The sequence below is a fragment of the Astatotilapia calliptera genome, chromosome 12 (assembly GCF_900246225.1).
Source record: "Astatotilapia calliptera chromosome 12, fAstCal1.2, whole genome shotgun sequence".
Classification (NCBI taxonomy): Eukaryota; Metazoa; Chordata; class Actinopteri; order Cichliformes; family Cichlidae; genus Astatotilapia; species Astatotilapia calliptera.
Window position 1 is genome coordinate 31,355,529 of NC_039313.1, and position 19,484 is coordinate 31,375,012.

General features: G+C 40.7%; 2 protein-coding genes across 2 annotated transcripts; one reads left to right on the top strand and one right to left on the bottom strand.

Annotated features, from left to right (window-relative positions):
* Window positions 1-3,868: 3,868 nt before the first annotated feature.
* h2az2a (H2A.Z variant histone 2a) lies at window positions 3,869-6,755 on the bottom strand. Its single transcript, XM_026187590.1, has 5 exons — window positions 6,541-6,755; window positions 5,498-5,575; window positions 5,264-5,377; window positions 5,004-5,133; window positions 3,869-4,883 (listed from the first exon to the last, which is right to left on the bottom strand). The coding sequence occupies exons 1-5, from the start codon at window positions 6,541-6,543 to the stop codon at window positions 4,822-4,824; spliced, it is 387 nt and encodes a 128-aa protein (XP_026043375.1). The 5' UTR covers window positions 6,544-6,755; the 3' UTR covers window positions 3,869-4,821.
* A 369-nt stretch (window positions 6,756-7,124) lies between these two features.
* On the top strand, window positions 7,125-10,504 carry LOC113033613 (transcriptional activator protein Pur-beta). Its single transcript, XM_026187589.1, has one exon. The coding sequence runs from the start codon at window positions 7,286-7,288 to the stop codon at window positions 8,201-8,203; it is 918 nt and encodes a 305-aa protein (XP_026043374.1). The 5' UTR covers window positions 7,125-7,285; the 3' UTR covers window positions 8,204-10,504.
* The last annotated feature ends 8,980 nt before the right edge of the window (window positions 10,505-19,484 follow it).

Consider the following 19,484-nt stretch of genomic DNA (forward strand, 5'->3'; position numbering starts at 1 on the left):
ATGGGCAAAAAAAATAATGAAACGCCGTGACTCAGTTTAGGTTTGTCGTGTAAAGAGAAAAGAAAAAGTGTCTCGGTGTATTCGAGAACTGTCCGCAAAGGTCAGCCCTGTTAGCAATGTAATAAGATCCTGTGAGCCACCACACATCCGAAGCAACGCGTTTCATCATTTCAGAGTCATTACACCTCTGAGTCAGACATAAGTAAACAAAAGTTCAGAAGTATCTGTGATTTTATTTTTTTTATAAACTGGCCTTCTGTTCCTGTCACCCAGAGAGGTGATTGATCTTCTGCCGTCTCATCACTCGTCTCTTCCATGTAATTTGCAGTTCAAAAGATATTATCTGACGCTTCAGCCTGTGGGAACTGCAAAAATAATGAGATGAGCACGACAATGAGGTGTTGTGGTGATACAAAACATAAAAACTAGCTTGTCATAAGGGATTATAGAAAAATTAAAAAGCACTGCAAAAAAATGAGGTTTTTAATGACTGGGTAAATACTTAGCTTTCTCTGTTTATTTGGAAACATAAGGCTAGAATACACATTAAAAAAAATGGACAATAGGCATTACTTCTGAGTGTAATGCATATTGTTTATTTTGTACATTATGGTACCTATTATTGTCAAAAAGAAGAATAAAGTAGCATAAAATCATATGATTGTGCAGTTAGATCCACCCCTTGATCTTCATGTCTGGCATAAACACACCAGGATGACATCAAGACAGCGATAACTCAAGGCTTCCCATTGAGACCTAAGCTGGGTTAAGTTCATCTAAGTATATGGAAACAGCTATCCTTAAGCAGCCCTATGAAAAACGACGGGGTTATGGTCACAGTCATCAGTCAGAATGGCTGAGTATTTCCAGTTTGCCAGTCCAACTCTCACCAAGAAACAGAGTGTTGAAGGATTTCAATAAACTGGTAGTGTATTTGTCATGGTTTGTGCAGGGAGGCGTTCCCAGGTATTGACATGAACCCCACATGCAGCGAGGAACATGCGAAAAATGCATAACTCAAGCTCAATCAGGTCCCAAACCTCCAGACTCATGAGTAACACCTCAGACCAAGTTTTTTTTTCTTTTCACTACTTCTAAGCACTGTACATCTTGTTCTCTATTGTGTGCCTTTTTCTTATTTCGGAATATATTTCTCCTATTTTGCATGTATCCCTCTTAATTGTTGAGCACCCATAATTTTGTTGTAGATGTACAATGACAACAAAGGGCTATTCAGTTCTATTCTATTCTGTATTCTTAGATAGAGGTTTGCCCTCAGATTGTCACAAAATATAGGCTTGATCAGGAATCAGAGTAGTGACTGAGAACTCAACTAATACTCTAGTATGGGAGAAAGAAAAATGGCAAATATTTAGACAGTGGTTGGGAAAATTAGGGAAAGGTAAGATGGTTTATGGTGGACAGAGGACTTGGAACAGAAGTCTGAGTACATCTAGTGGATGAATCGGGTATGACAGGAAGCAGGAGCGAGGCCGATCAGAGTAACTGATGGTTTTGTAAGCAAAAGACCAAAAAGATGCCATAGTTGACCTTGTGTCACAAACAAATATTAGATATTTTCTTTTTATATTCTCTAGGAAAGTCTTTGCTCTCATGAGAGGTGTGTGCTCTCCCCAGCTGAGCTGAAAACTGCCAATCACTGTATGAGGTTTACTTAACAACTGGATCCTTTTTAAAACTCTCACTTCTTCTGTAATTAATGCATGACTACATTTTTATTTTTATTCAGAAATTCCACTTTAATAGAACTAAACTAAACTAGTTAGAACTAAGATGCAGAGTAATTTGAAATAAATAAATAGGAGATATCACCAAAGACAACTTATACAGAACTTGCATTTACAAATTTGCAAGTAACTGCAAACTTTGTAGACAGCTGATCACATCATGAGCCAAACTGAGACCATTACAGTTAAATGATATAAGGAAGCGGGATGTTATCTAATATAGTATTGTTCTTGAGAATAAATAGTTCATTTACAATTATATTCTACATCAGCCTGATTTGTTTATGTGTGCTCACTTAAATAACCTTATATCTTTTATTGTAGAGACAAAAAGAGAGTAATCAAAAATATTTACAAATATGATAATATCCAGTTTTGATTGCTGAAGCAGTAGTGTGAAAGTAGTGTGTGGGTGTATAACAACTAGCATCTATGATGTGAATCTCCAGTTCTACCATGTATTCAAGGGGCTATTGGATTGAGATGTGATGACTTTGTGTACATTAAATCATTAAATTGTCATGATGAAGAAACCGGTACGAGATGATCGGAGCTTTGTGAGATGGTTCATTAACCTGTTGGAAGGAGCCATATGAAGATGGGCATGCTGCGATCTTAAAGAATGTGGTCGGCATCAATACTCATGGCGTAGCGTTTACATGATGCTTGCAGAAGCATTATTCTGATCATCAGACCAGGCAACATTTTTCCATTCTTCTATTGTCCACTTTGTCAGTGGGACAAAGAAAACTGCCACTTTTCTCGGTTTTTTTTAACCATTTCCTGTAAAGCCTAGAGATGGTTGTGCAGGAAAATTCTAGCAGATCAGAAATTTCTTAAATATTGAAATAAGCCAGCAGCACGGTGGCACGGTGGTTAGCACCGTTGCCGCACAGCAAGAAGGTCCTGAGTTCAATTCCATCATCAGGCCGGGGTCTTTCTGTGTGGAGTTTGCATGTTCTCCCCGTGTTTGCGTGGGTTCCCTCCGGGTACTCCGGCTTCCTCCCGCTGTCCAAAGACATGCAGCTTGTGGGGATAGGTTAATTGATTAATCCAAATTGCCACTAGGTGTGAATGTGTGAATGAATGTGAGTGCGACTGGTTGTCTGTCCCTGTGTGTTGGCCCTGTGACAGACTGGCGACCTGTCCAGAGCGTACCCCGCCTCTCGCCCTATGACAGCTGGGATAGGCTCCAGCTCCCCCCGCGACCCTGAAAAGGAAAAGCGGAAGCGAATGAATGGAATGAATGAATGAAATAAGCCAATCTGGAACCAGCAACAACGTTCAAAGTTGAATTAGCTTTCTTCTCCATTCTGATGATCAGTTGAGCAGGTTATCTTCTCCATGTCTGTATGCTTAAATGCATCAAGTTGCTGATGTGTGATTATATATTTGAGATAACAAACAGTGGAACAGGGGTTCCTATCAAAGTGGGCAGTGATTGCATCACTATTAAATGCAATCACTGCCCACTTTTTTTTAAATGGAACTTAAGGCAGGTTTAAATATCTGATCACATGTCGTAAAACCCTCTATCTTAGTGATGCATAACAATCATGCAATTAAAACAACTGTCAGTAAATTTTACAAGAATGTTAAGAGAACTGATGGTATATAAATTGAAATAGACGATTTGTAGTTTTTAGAAAACTTTCCCATGTTTTCCGTTCGGGGTATTTTCAGTGTGGAGATATATTTAGCTGTAGGATAAATTATTATTAATGTCAATGTAAAAAAGAACAGGCTTATTTAGTGTACGGAGTAACTGGCAATAGTAGGGGATAACCCTCCTGACATAAAAGCCTGAACCAGTGTTAAGACCACTTGAAATTTCTAACTTGAATAAGATCTCAGAAACATAAGCTACTTTATAGTTTAGTTTTGATTGGATTTTATATTAACATTAATTTTCTGAAATTATTTTTATGCAGAAAGCTTTTATCTGGTACTGCTGTTTTGAGTCATAAGAGCACAGTCTTGTTTTTAACCATTCTGGAGTTTCCAAAATACGACTATAAGTCAATGTGAAAGCATATTTGGAGTTATGCTCATGATTTGCAGCGTCACACGTAATGTTCCAGTCTCTATAAATGAGTTTATGTTTCAAACCAAGTCAGAGATAACATGCCAATGGTGTTTATTCAAAGATAAAATAGGCAAAGTCATTTCCCTGAATACAGCTTAAAAAAGAAAAAAAGGCTCCAAAATCTGAACGTTAAAAATGAAATGGACTTTTAGAAGGGGAATATAAATATATTTTTAGTATGCCTATATATTTTGGTAGTGTAGACAAATGTTTTCAGCGCTGATTACTTATCCTCTACTTATTTTCCCAAAGTATCAGAGTACTGAATGTACCCAGTGGTGATATGTAGCTGACAAATGGCAGGACTTGTGTTCCACAGTGAGGCAACAAGTTTACAATCAGTGTTTCCCAATTAGCTGAGGATTACACTGTTAATACGTAGTTTCAAGTTTAACACATTTTTTCAACTGCTGTAAACATTAAGACAAAACACTGTAGCAGGCGGTTACAACACGTTATTTCATTTTGATGTAAGAAAAAAAAAAGTAACTTTTAATACATCACTATTCTTGTGCAGTTCAATTTTTTTTTTTTACAGTAAGTCAAAAGGAAAAGAAGCACCATCTTACTATTTAGCTGTTATCCAATTTACTTTCAAAAAAGAAATTCTCCTTAAAAATGTGTCATAGTAAATATCATAACTTCAGAGAAAATAACCACAAAACAAGATCTTTTATATAAAAAACAGTTTAACAATTTGTTTTTTCAGTATAAAACATTACACAGAGCCAGGCCAATCAAACAAATTCACTGCCACCATTTCAAATAATCATTAACTCCCCAGTCAAACGCTCTACATTAACATACAAAGGGTTTACTGTCTTTAAGGGGTTTTCTGTACTTTTTATCTAGTTATTGGTAAATATAACAAACACAAAGGCTAACAATCACTCTTCGTTTGCTATAATATTAATAATAAAAAAGAACAAAGGTGAACTCCTGGTCCGTTCAAAGCCCAAGCCCCCAAATTTCTGGTCAACATGGCATCTATGCAGTCTTCTGCTGGCCCTTCTTCCCAATGAGGGATTTGTGAATGTGGGGAATGACACCTGAAAGCAAAAGGAAATGTACATGAGATTTACATATATAATCTGTAAATAGAATACAATCTGTACACAGATGGTTTATATAAAATATCGATTAATCAGTCCAGAAAACTGCCAGCTCACCTCCTCCAGCAATGGTTGCCTTGATAAGGGAGTCCAACTCCTCGTCACCACGAATGGCCAGCTGCAAGTGGCGAGGAGTGATACGCTTCACTTTCAAGTCTTTGGAGGCGTTACCCGCCAACTCTAGTACCTGGAAAAAACAAAGAAACAAGGATTCATATCAACAAAAAAATTAGCTACAGTGAAAACAACCAAAGCTGACATTAAGTAACACTGTTAATCAAAACAAAGTTTAAAATGGAGGGAATGGGAAGTCTTACTTCAGCGGTGAGGTACTCAAGGATGGCAGCACTGTAAACAGCTGCTGTGGCTCCTACACGACCGTGGCTGGTTGTGCGAGTCTTCAAGTGCCTGTGGATACGACCCACTGGGAACTGTCAGGAAACAGAAGTAAGATAGTGGTCCAATTTTCTTTTTCAAAAGCAAACGTCCTGTGGCGTTTAACACCTGCAGCAAAGCCACAAACTGCACCACGACAAATGATTGACATTTACCTGCAGACCAGCTCTCTGGGAGCGCGACACCGCTTTCGCCTTGGCTTTGCCACTGTCTTTTCCTGCTTTGCCACCAGCCTGCATTGAGTGATTAAACGGAAAAGAAGAAGATGAAATCAGAAAGTGGAAGCAAATGTGAAACGAATACGCCTGACTTGTATTAAATGAAAAATAAAAGACTTAAAGTGACATAGCAAAATCGAATCTGAATAAATTAGAGAGTCACCGCTGAGCTCTCCGTGTTATTGTTCTAGTAGTTTACGTTACGCCCGGTTCAACAGTTGTCGCTTTCCCGCCAATCAAAAATAAAACAGAAATGAAAAGTAGCAACGTTAACCGGCCCCGGAAACAGCAAGTATACACCCTAAAGATAAAATAACCGATTTAATAGAGACAATAACGACTCCGTTCCTTAAAAAATACGAGAACCTGTCAGCAGGTTGCTGGCAGTGACCCCGCGACAAACAAAACAGACGCGCCGCCTTAAGACCGTCAGCGGTCAAGTTTTCATTCAGAGATTTTGACAAAGAAAGTTGGACTTACAAAGTCACCTGGACTCAAATAAAACACAAAGTAGTCTTTACTAATTTGCATCACCTGCAGACTTATTTTAAAGGAATTATTCAGCAGCTAACAGTTAACCAGCCGTTAAGCCAACGAACTAGCTAAAGTTAGCTTGCAGTTACTGCTAAAGCACCATCCACAGGCTACACCGACTCAAAGAGCAGTTTAATCTCTTAAATGAGCGACCCACCTCCAAAAATTTGCAAATATACCCAAAACAACTCGGAACAAACACTCAAAGCTTAAAAGCAGTCTACTTTTAGCCGAAAATCCACACGAATCGAACTTCTTACGGTAACGATAATGCTAATGGTTTAGCTGTCAGTTAGCTTCTTAGCAAGCTTGTTAACCACACACATTCTGCGCGGATTTCCCCAGTTCAAATTCAAAGCAGGACTTTCTACAACTGCACAGTTATTCAAGCTAAAAAACGGCAATATATCCTATAACACGTTGAGCATTACCCCGAGTTCACATACCATTTTTCCCGACGCGTTATTTTATTGTAGCGCTGAGTAGATTCCAAACAGTTTCGGCTCCCGAAAGCAAAGAAACAATAAACCTTTTCGCAAATCGTTTGCATGCAACCCCTCGTGGGAGCCGAGAGAGCCAATAGTTGAGTGCGTTGTTACTTCGAATCTCAGTCTAAACCAATAGCCTTGCCCTTTGCAGAAATTCCACCCATCCCCCACCCTAAGCTCATCGTGCCTGTCTTTGCGCACGAAACCACGAAGTAGGCGGGACTGTGTGTTTGTGTGTAGTGTCCTTCCAGGGACATCCATCCTAAAACCGTACAAAATACATAACAAAGCGGGCTATAGCTCGGATTAATTCAGTGAAATCCATGAAATTCAGTGCAAGGACACGAATAACGTCTTCAAACGTGTATATTATTCTACTGGCGTCATACATGAATTAGTTATGGCTGTAAAATGATCTCTAAATGACATGTACTCCACTGAACATATGCTACAAATAATCAATAAGCAGTTATGGATTGCAAATACAGTATCTCCTCGAATGTCATCTGGAAAGCCGTTACGTTGTCTTGACAGGCAGGAGAAATAGCGAATGAAAACTTGGGCTCTTCGTCTGATGTTTTAACTGACAGGCACAACAGCCAACCGGAGCTCAGCAGTCAGCGTCCGGTTGCCTCCGTGAGCTCGGTAACAAGGGGGGTGGGGGTCAAAGATACGCAGAGAAAACGGGCTGCTGGTGGCGAAGATGGCGGATGGGGATAGTGGTAGTGAGCGCGGTGGCAGCAGCGGTGGCGGAGGGGGTGGAGGCGGCGGGTTTCAGCATTACCAGCGGGAACCGGAGACCCAGGAACTGGCGTCGAAGCGGCTGGACATTCAGAATAAACGTTTCTATCTTGACGTAAAGCAGAACGCCAAAGGCCGGTTCATCAAAATCGCCGAGGTCGGAGCTGGCGGCTCCAAAAGTCGGCTGACCCTCTCTATGTCAGTTGCGGCGGAGTTCCGTGACTACCTGGGGGATTTCATAGAGCACTACGCCCAACTTGGGCCTAGTACTCCGGAGCAGATTGCTCAGTCCTCCGGTGGGGATGACACCGGGCCTAGACGGGCCTTGAAGAGCGAGTTCCTGGTGCGTGAGAACCGAAAATACTACCTCGACCTAAAGGAGAACCAGCGGGGTCGGTTTCTCCGGATCCGACAGACCGTCAATAGAGGCCCTGGTTTCGGAGTCGGAGTGGGTGGCATTCCCGGTGCTGGCCTGCAGGCTGGACAAACCATCGCACTCCCGGCCCAAGGCTTAATAGAGTTCCGTGACGCCTTGGCCAAGTTGATAGACGACTACGGGGGAGATGAGGAAGAGCTTGCCGGTGGCGGAGGGGCCGGGGGCTACAGCGAGCTTCCGGAGGGCACCTCAATCATGGTGGACTCCAAGCGGTTCTTCTTTGACGTTGGATCCAACAAGTATGGAGTTTTCTTGCGGGTGAGCGAAGTAAAGCCCAGTTACAGAAACTCTATAACAATCCCCTTCAAGGCGTGGAGCAAGTTCGGGGGAGCGTTCAGCCGCTACGCCGAGGAAATGAAAGAGATCCAGGAGAGGCACCGGGATAAGATGTACGAGAGGAGAGCCGGAGAGGAGTCGGAGGGAGACGATGTGGACGACGATTGATGCAGAGAGGAGTGGTGGCTATTTGTGATGGAGCTGACAACATGATGCAAAGCCTGGATATAAACGGAGAGAGAGGAACGACTATTCTGTGCATGATGAAATGAATCCGGAGTTAAATAATTAAAAAAAAAGTATATTTGACTGAGAAATTACTGTCTATATAAGAGAATAATGTTATAAAGTTTAGGTGGATGTTATAGCTAATTGAGTGCAGACTGCAGTAGTCAGCTCCTGTATGAGATTTCCCCTTTGATTTAAAAAATATATATGAATATATATATATAAATATAAATATATTGATTGTCCATATGACCTCACATGTAGCCCAGCAAATTAAGTTTGGCAGAGACACAGCAGTAGATTACCGGTACCACTTTCTAGTTGACATCAAATGGTAAGAGCTCACCTGGCGCTGACCTGTAGTCTGTGTGATGATAATAAGGAAGTGTGAAACATGTGACATACCCAAACCAGCAGGTGCAGTGTGCCAGTGAGCCAGAGCACCTGCACCGTTCACCATGGCTGTGTGTGTTTCTTGTCTAAAGTGACCTGTAATGAACAGCTTGCCCAGACAGACCCACAACGCTCAGAGCCACAGTTTCAGCTACATGGGAGTGGGGTGGCACCCTTGGCATCGCCGGACATCCTCTCAGCCCAGTGAGGTTCCCTGTAAGGTGATCTGTTACAAGCACACGACTCATTTGGATTCTACAGACAATCCAAATGAGTTCAAATGACCTCCCACCCTTCTTCTCTCCTTGTTTTGCACCCTTCCACTTTCCCTCCTGGGCATTCCTCAGGTGCTGACTTCTTGCTCCGATAGCTGAATTGCGGTGTGGCCTGCTCACACGTGGCTCGTTGTGTCTCAGGGCTGGCAAGTCCCATCTGTATTTTGGGGTATATATCTATATATATCAGCACTACCTGTGCCTGTGCATCATCCTCAAGAGGTTCTGGGTGCAGATCTGGTCAGCCAGTTGCTGCAGCTGAGCCATCTGTGGCAACTGATGATGTCTCCTAAGATGCATGGCCACGTCTGACCCCTGTGACCTTCTTCTCAAAGGGGGACGCAGTGAGCTCAGGCCTGTAGCACTGGTCACGAATTTAAAAAAAGCTTAATATTGCCGGGCTTGAGCTACAGTCTCAAGGGTATTGATCTTGTTGACTCACTTAGGGTTCACCATTTGGATCCTCTAATCTTGAACTCAGACCATTAATGACTGAAGTATTATTCAGTCTGATTGTAACATAAATTAGGTGCTTTTGGAAAACTAAAACCCATAATGGGGTGCTGTACCTAAAGGAACATAAAGAAAAATATATATACTGGAAGAGATTTACTTACTAAAAAAGATCAAGTATAGATAGAATTATTTTTCAAAAGAGATATATTAAAATATGTCTTAGAAATACGAGACATTTAATAGATAATGCTGCCTAAAGTGGCTTATTTAAAACACTAAACTTGGATGCAAATGTCCAGGGTGATATTTCATACCTGCTTTTTTCCTAACATGTCTTTTTTTTTTTTCCTTAGAGGAAATTAAAGAGAGTACAACAAATTGATAACAGAGTATGTTATAGCAATTTATAGAAACAACTTCACTGAAGTAGTTTGTCAGCAAACACTCAGCACTCCAGTTCACTTTACAGAGCATCGAGTTGTCCCCTCGTTTCAGTCCACACCTTTTAACCCATGTTTTGTCATGAATTGGCTTTCCATCAGTTGCCAAATGGCGCAAACATAAACACCTGAAGTCATCGACATTTCGTCTTTAGTGCTCCTTTTTAAAATATGATCATTTTTGCATGCCTGCTCTTACGCGGAGCTGCCTTGTGTTCTTTTCTTTTGCATATTCTGATTGCTGTATAATGGTATTTATCCATATTTTTTGAGAGCGGTTTAAAGTTTTATTTCTGCATTGCAATAGACAAAAGAAAGTTTACTTCACAGCCTAATTAAAAAAAAAGCCACAACTTTCCCACATATTCTGGGAAATGTCACTCTCATTGTCCCATTTCCTTTGGTGTGCAAAACCTCTCGTTGAATTTTACTTTACCCACTTCAACACAGCAGAGAAATGCCATATGAAAAAAATAAACACCTGGGAGCAATAGTTTTTTTTTTCTTTTCTATTGATATGAGTATACTATATATGATATTACACATGCGATTGAACTACATCCTTCTTCCTGTACTGTGTTACGTGAAATGGCAGCTGTTTCAGTCATGTGTGTTCTGCTGTATTCTACCAAGTTCCTTTCAACGAGAAATAAAAAAAAAAAAGATTTTTTGCTCAGGAGAGGTGTGGTGTTTTTTTTTGTTTGTTTGTTTTATTTCCCAAAACAAAAGACAGACAGCAAATAATATACTTGCTACCTAAACCCATAAAATCTCAGCAATATAATCAAAAATGCTTTCATTACTATGCAGACGTCAATAATATGTCCTTGTAATGCTGGGTGTGATTGAACAGGAGTCTAAAACTTGATATTCAGTTTAATATAATAAGAAAACTATCAAATATTCAGATTTTTAAGAAGCTGCAAGGAGAGAATTTACTTAGAAATACCTTTATTAATCTGATACAGTTACCTGCTGTAGCTTCAAGATGATTTAAAAATTTTTCATTTAAAATTTGTGGAGTTACATGATATGACGTGGTATGACACATCAGTCCTTGAAGCCCTTTATCAGCAGTAGAAGAAGTATTCTATTATTTAATTTACGTACCGGTATATAGGTATGACTGCAGCTTATTCTCTTGTAACAAGTCAAGGCTGAGTCTGTTTTGTGCACAGTCCAGTTTAGTACAATGGTTTCTAGCCCTTCGTCATGAGTGGTGAGGATGGGACAATAAAACATAATCTGTATTTAAGACGTCTATTATAAAAATGAAATAAATTTTACACTAAAGTATCAACTGCAGTGATAATGCATTTGATAGAAAATTTGACAGAAAACATCCAGTTCCCTGTGTGAAAATGCCTTGTTGTTGTCGGAGGAGAACGGCCAGACTGTTTCAAGGTGATAGGACGGCAACAGCAACTCAAATAATCAACTGTTGATAAACCGAGGTATCTAGACAAGCATATATAAATGCGCAATATGCTGAACATTGAAACTGCTACAGAACAGTAAACTGAACCTATTTTGCAAACGTGCTCACTACAATTGGACAATAGAAGCTTAAAAAAAATGTTGCCTGCTCTTATGAGTCTTGATTTCTGCTGCCACATTCGGGTGGGAGGGTCAGAATTGGCTGCAAACAACATAAAACCATGGATCCATCATGCCTTATATATTAATTTGGGCCCCTTAGCATCAGCTGATCGTGGTTTAACAACATATCTGAGCATTATTGCTGACAATTTCCATCTCATTATGACTACAGCATATTCATCTTCAGATGTCTTATTCCAGCAGGATAGCACACCATGTCACCATGTCAGCGATGTGCGGTCATCAAAAAAAAAAAAAACTGTGTGGTGCTGTCATGTAAAGCTGGATGCAAATCTCTGAGGAATGTCTTAAACACCTTGTTGACAGGAAGAAGTAAATAATAATAATGAACTTCCAACAGGCAGATTAAGATAAGCAGCAACATTCATCCATCTATCTAGTTTCCATTTTAGGGCTGGAGCCAGTCCCAGCTGTCATTGGATGCTTGGTAGGGTACACTCTGAAGAGGTGACCAGTATATCACAGGGCTAACACAGAGAGACGGACAACCTGTTATGCTCAGATTCAGATCTACTGCCAATCATCAGTTAGTCTAATATGAATGTCTTTGGATTGTGGGAGGAAGCTGGTGTACTTGGAGAGAACCCACATAGGCAGAAAAGTGATGTTAAATAACGTGATAGTTTATTGTAGTTTATTATTAGCTTATAAAAAAAAGAAAATCCTAAAAATAGATATCCATACAGGCCTAATGACTTCTGAAATAAAATGAATTTCTTTAATTAGTTTACTCTTTTTCACCTACAATACGCAATTTGACTTAAATCTTTTTCTTGTTTTTTTGGGGGGGGATAAACAGCGCTAACCAGTGAGTTGAAAAAGCATTTCACTAGCTGGGCCCACATTCTCATTTTAGGCTTGACAGCGTTTTAATAGGTAAAGGTGAATGCTTTACCTACTAAATGAATTGAGCTCCGGTTTGGGGAAGGCCTTGAAGGGGCCTGGCGACAGCTCCTGGGCCTGGCAGATCCCCATGTACTAAATAGAAGTGAAGAAGTTAAAGAATTGAAAACAAGGAGGGTGGGGAACGTAAACGAGAATGAACAGTTTGCAGAACTGGGGGAACCTATATAGATGACAACTGGAAGGAGTGTGTTTGGAGGCGTGGTCCCGCTCCTGAAATTCTGATACATAATCTCCAATAATAAGTCATACGACCAAGGTATTATCCCTCTATATGAGGTATATCCGGGCTCATTTAGTTTCCAGCTAATCTCCTTACAGCACACTTTCACACCAGGATGGTTCAGAAAGTAAAGCGTCTGTTAACTGGAACAGACGTGCAGTCACTTACACCGTCGGAAAATCAAAGGAAACATATCTTATGGAGAAATTATCATCAGTATGTTCAGAGGAGGTCCGGAGACAGGTTCACTAGTGAGTACAGCCATTTTAAAACATGGTGGACACTCTGTCATGGTTTAGGAATGCCTTACAGCCAGTAGTGTATGCAGAAAACTAAAGATTATGATCCACCATGCACTACCATCTGGAAAGCATCTGATTGGCAACAGCTTCATTTTTTTTTTTAGCATGACAATGATCCCAAACCCTCAGCCAATACAGCAAAAGCATATGAGGGAAAACACATGCACAATGGAATCCTATCAGTGAGAGACCTGACTCAACGTTACTGAGCAGCATGGGATCATCTTGAGAGCGAATAGAAGGAAGGAATAAAAGTTCAATATACAAATAAGAGCTCTGAATTCCTTCGAGAAGCCTGGATAACAGTTCATGAAGACTACTGTTCACATTTTCCTAGCAAAATAAAAATAAAAATGGTATGGCTCAAGACTTTTGCACAGTATTGTGTTATTTAGTGTTAATATCGTATGCAAGTATATAAGTGAGCCTTTTTATATTACTCTAAAGCACAGTGCAGTGTGGTGAACATGTATATGGGAAGCTGCTTGGCTTTTTCTGGTTTCTGGGTAATGGAAATCTTACTCTGTTCAAAAAACTCAGTTCATGACGTTTATATTAATCATCAGCTGAGGTCGTGTTTACGGAGTCAAGCTGTGAAATCATGAGGTTTCTAACAGTTCAGCTGCGTGTCAGCAAATTGATTGAGCTCAGAGTGACGTTTCTATGTGATGCACTGCTTTGCTTCGTCTGGACTGGTTTCATCAGGATTTGTCAGGACTGCCGCTGAGGAAATGATAAGAGCGAGAGCAGAGCCAGAGCTCTGTGGGATCAAACTAGAGATGTGATTACGTTTCCAGTTTCACAATTTCTAAATAAAAGGATCAGAAGCACTCAATGTTTTCCTGAAAAAGGCACCTCATACTTTCAGTAAACCCTCAATATGACCTCAGTGATTCATGAACAACATGAACGACTCGGATTTAATGTGCCAGCTTTGTAGTAATGATGCATTGTATCTCCAGGCTGTCTGCTACCACATTTTGTTTCCCAAATATCGTTGCAGCTGTTCAGGAGGTACGTCTCTTTGATGCTTAGCAGCAGCACAGTTCACTCTGTGATTCACAGCAGTGATGCTAAATCCTGCTTTGTACTCCACTGTCTCTAACCTTGCAGTTCATCCGAACATCATGGGCCTTACATCCACACATACACATTTAAGTTCACACAAACAGCACCACCCCCTCCGCCATGGGTTAGCCAGTTTATATGATCTCCCTGAGCTCAGAGTGATGAAGAGTGCGCAGAGAGGCTAAACGAAGAGGGACGGAGCACTAATGGGAGAGAATGAGAGAGAGAGTACAGCTCAAGGGCATGTAATACCATGCTGAGCTGGGTGTCAGTGGAAGAAGGGATTATTTCACATGGTGCTGGTGTCCTGATGGCCTGCTCCAGAAATACAAGCCACACTAAGCTGCCCATCCATCATTCAAAGCAGACAAGTGTGAGAGGTGATGAAGAAGACAGTGGATTGGATCTCTATGAGGTGGTGGGGGTTAAAGACATCACCAAACCTCTGCCTCTCGTGACACACTCAGCGAAATGTATCCATGCATGTATGGAGTCCACCTTGCAGGTGATGCATGTGAGTAGATGAGAAAAGGAAGTGATATTTTCAGAAGGAGGCTGTATGTCAAGTATGTCCATCGTCTTCTGATATCCAGTTCATGGTAACAGGAGTGCTGGAGTCTATCCCAGCTGCTGTAGACTAAGAGGCAGGATACACCCTGGGCAGGAGACTGTTGCATACCAAGCACAGAGAGACAGACAACTATGGTTCCTACAAGGTCATGACAATTCCTGATGAAACCAGTTCAGACTTACAGTATTTTGACCACTGAGTGACACGAAGCTCTGTCATAGAGCATTTTGTCTACACACATTAACACAACGTCAGCATCACTACTTTAACAGTTCTGTTGTGTAAGCAGCATCTCAGCTGATGATTAAGATAAGATAAGATAAGATAACCTTTATTAGTCCCACACGTGGGAAATTTGTTTTGTCACAGCAGGAAGTGGACAGTGCAAAAGTTATGACGCAAAAATTAGAATACAATAAGAATAAATACAGTACACAGCTGTACAGAATAGAATAAAATAATATACTATATACAGTAGAATAAAATAGAATAAAAATATACAATAAGATAAAAATAGAATACGAATGCTATATACAACTGAGTAAAAATACAACGATGCCAGAAAAGATTATTGCACTTAGTGTTATTGCACATGTGTGGATGTGTGTGTTTGTTCAGTTAAAGTCTTTGTTGTGGAGTCTGACAGCAGTGGGGAGGAAAGACCTGCGAAATCTCTCCGTCCCACACCGTGGGTGCCGCAGTCTCCCACTGAAGGAGCTGCTCAGTGCTGTCACAGTCTGCTGCATGGGGTGGGAGACGTTGTCCAACAGGGATGACAGCTTAGCCGCCATTCTCCTGTCACTCACCACCTCCACTGGGTCCAGAGGGCATCCTAGAACAGAGCTGGCCCTTCGGATCACCCTGTTCAGTCTCTTCCTGTCCCCAGCAGAGATGCTGCCGCCCCAGCAGACCACACCATAAAAGATAGCAGAAGCCACCACAGAGTCATAGAAGGTCTTCAGGAGTGGGCCCTCCACCCCAAACGACCTGAGTCTCCGCAGCAGGTACAGCCTGCTCTGCCCTTTCCTGTAGAGGGCGTCTGAGTTATGAGTCCAGTCCAGTCTGTTGTTCAGATGAACACCAAGGTACCTGTAGCTGTCCACAGCCTCAATGTCCATACCCTGGATGTTCAGTGGTTGCAGTGGAGAATGCTTGTGCCTGCGGAAGTCTACCACCAGCTCCTTGGTTTTACTGGCGTTGATCTGGAGGTAGTTCAGCTGGCACCAGTCCACAAAGTCTTGAGTCAGTCCTCTGTACTCCTTGTCGTCCCCATCAGTGATGAGGCCGACTATTGCAGAGTCATCAGAGAACTTCTGCAGGAAGCACTGGGTGGAATTGTGGGAGAAGTCTGCAGTGTAGATGGTGAAGAGGAACGGAGCCAGAACCGTTCCCTGTGGGGCCCCCGTACTGCAGACGACCCTGTCCGACACACAGCCCTGAGTCCTCACATTAAAGCCAACTTCAAGAATCAGTCTGAACTCATTGTCTATAGCAGAGTCAGAGATGTCTAGAAACCAGAAAATGTTTAGTATCAGTGCAGGAAACAGTGTGAAGGACAGCGTGATTTAAGTACTTTCTGTCAGAAAAAGAAATATAAAACACTTTTATATTGATAGAGGATTTATTGGTCACATGTTCATTGAACCATTGCTCAAATGTTTCATTCTAGATCAAAATGGATTGACTAAAGATCACCCACTGAGCTTCACAGTTACAATGACCAGCTCTAACTTGTCATGAGTCCTTGTCTAAAATGCTCAAAATACTGTTGCTCTATTTGCAAATTCTTAACAATGGAATTAAATTACTATTAAACCTAAATCATGATGAATATATTAATGCACCTTCATACTGTTAGTACCCAGGCAGTAATAATAGTCCAACTATGTCCTACATGTGCAGGTCTCTTATATCCTAATTTGACCTTGGCTGACACAAATTATTCAGGGTAAGTGTATCTGCCTAGATTGTACCACGCACATCTGCATGTGACATAATGTCCAGCTTTGGGCCGTTTACCAGTGTTGTAACTGAGCCAAAAGTGCTCTGAGTTGTCATGTTTAGCCCCAGATGTGTCTGCTATATGAGTAGGTAGTTAAATATAATACAACCACACCCTCGCATTTCAAAGAGTGGAATCTTTTCAGACTCTTCCATTTACACGCAACTTAAGTTACTTAGATGATTATCAGTATGAATCATTTATCAAACTTCAAAATCCAGTTGTAACAGAAATTCAGCACATGTGTATAATTAAGTCAGTTCTTAGATATGTATATATGCAAGTATGTTAACATTTCATATATGCAAAATGTGAATATATCTGTATCTACAATACTGTACAAAAGTCTTGAGCCACCCCAATTTCTTTATAATTTGCCAAGAAAAGGGGAAATACATAAAATATAGCATGTAAAGCAAACAGAATTTGTTCTAATGAGCTTGGAAGTCAATATTTGGTGTGGCCATCTTTTTTCTTCAACGCGACCGGAACCCTCTTAGGCAAACTAATCCATAATTCGTGTAAATAGCCTTCAAGAAGGGTTCTTCAAGCTTCTGGAAGGACATTCAAAGCTCTTCTTTGGATGTTGGAGGTCTTTTGTTCTTTTCTCTGACAAAATGATCACGCACTGCTTCAGTAATGTCGAGGTTTGGCTATGGGGAGGCCAATCCATGACTGATAGCGTTCCATTGTGTTTTTCTATGCAGGTCTTTTACTGCATTGGCAGTTTGTTTAGACAAAATGCCAAATACCACTAATTGAAAACAAAGCCCCAAACTATGATAGAGCCTCTACGTGTCTTAAACATGACTGTAGACAATCATTGAATTGTGTAATTCTTTCCTGACCTCTGAACTCAAATTTGGAGTCATCGTTCCATAAGACCTGACTCATCATTTGTGGGTGAATAGTAGATTGATCAAATGAAACACCGGATGCATTTCTCAGCTATCGTGCTATGATTTTGCTGAGTTATGTTCTTATTTCTTTAGGACATGACAATAAAATACTGTGCATCTGTTGTAGATATTTTTTTTTGGCGTGACATGTCTTCTGTCCTTCACATGTTCAGTATCCTCATATTTTTAAAGGACACATTGCATAACATACAGTGATATGCAAACATTTTCAGCTGAACTGAGCACTTTTGGAATCTCTTTGTTGGTGCAAAAAGGATATTTTTTGTAGTATATGATGTAACATATATTTAAGTTTTGAAAGCATTTTCAGCTCAGATTTTCTGGAAACCTTATAAAACACAACTAAACATCATGAATCACAATGAAGCTAAAAGTGTGACATTTCACATGTATATTTCAAAATGGGTGTGTTGCATTACGTTGCAGACATGACTCAGCTGCTGAGTGTTCTACCCAGAAGAAACCCCTGTCCCAGCAGATGGTCTATAGCGGTTGTTTGGAAAGAGCCATGAGCCAGAATTAGTGATTACAATCAGTTGAAGCAACCCTGCATATGGGCTTTAGAGCCCTAACAAGATGTTACATATTTTGACTCCAACAACACACAGGTTTATTTCCCTACCCAGGAAGTTTTGTAGGGTCTTACCTTACACTATAAAGCATCTTGAAGCAACTGTTGTTGTGATTTGGCATGCTATGTTCAAAGTCTCTTAAAAATGACCTTTCTTCCCCAGTCTGTCTTGGCCATGTCTACACGCCTAAATCCGATTCTGTGATTGGCTGATTAGCGGTTTGCATTAACAAGCAGCTGAACAAGTATATTTAACAAAATTGCTGGTAGATACGTAGAATGTTACGGGTCAAGCTGATGAAGGTTGGGAGTGATCAGCTGTGTTTAACTTCAGGGCTTATCTGAATTAATGCTACGCTTTTAAGACTAAGCCCTAAAGACAGATGTTGTCTTAATTTATTCATTAAGTCTCTTCATGTTTCTGTCAGCCTTATGAGTTGGACGCACCTTGTAGATTTACTGTAACTAGAAATATGTAAATATTAGGGGTGCAACGATACACAAAATTCATGGTTCGGTTCGGTTCGATACTTTGGTGTCACGGTTCGATATTTTTTCGATACAAAAAAAATGTTCATGCCTTTTTAATTTGTCATTTATTAAAATTATAAATATATATTTTAACTCAAAAGTACAGTTTTTAAATTTAACCCTAACCCTTGTGCGCGTTTTTTATTTTGACAGCGAATGCGCACCTGTGGACCACTTATGTGCAGCCCTGGTTATTTAGCTTGTCATATTGCAGCCACAGAAATTCTTTTGTCCATGAAACCATAAAGCTGCACTTTCTTTTTGCCTTATAGTCTGATTTGTCATAACTTCTCCGTTTTGTGGTAAGCTTTTCTTTGGCTGTCACTTCTTCACCCTGACCTGTCTTATTTGGCTCAGAAGAAATGAAATATAAATCCTCCTGCTTTTACACACGTACTCACATAAGCTCAGCGATTCTCTGCGCGATCAACCTCTCACATGTTTAAGCTTGCTGCGGGAGATTTCACTTGTCATGTTTGCATAGTGAGCTAACGATTAATAAGACGATGTCAGAGGAATTGGTGCACAAATTTTCATCAGTCACAGATCAGTGCTGTCGCTCTCTATACACAGTTCGCGCGATTGCAAAGTGAAAGCAAAAAAACAAGCGCAAATTCAAACGCGATTTCAATATGTCACATATTGACAGTGGCTCACCGATGCCAATGACATAATTACCCAGCTACATTTCTGAAAGAATGCAAAAGCATTGACATATATTTTTCTTCCTACAATAGCCCGACGGGCAGGGAAGAGATAGATTTTGGTAGCCCGACTGAAAAAAATCGCTAGCCCCAGGACGTCGGGCTAGCGATATTGCGAGCCCTGTATCTGATTGAGGAATCACTCATCTTTGGAAAAGAGAGTTTATTACATAGAAATGTCTCTTTCCAAAATAAAAGCTATACTATCCGCTTCTTCTGGGCTATATTCTCAGCAGCATAAG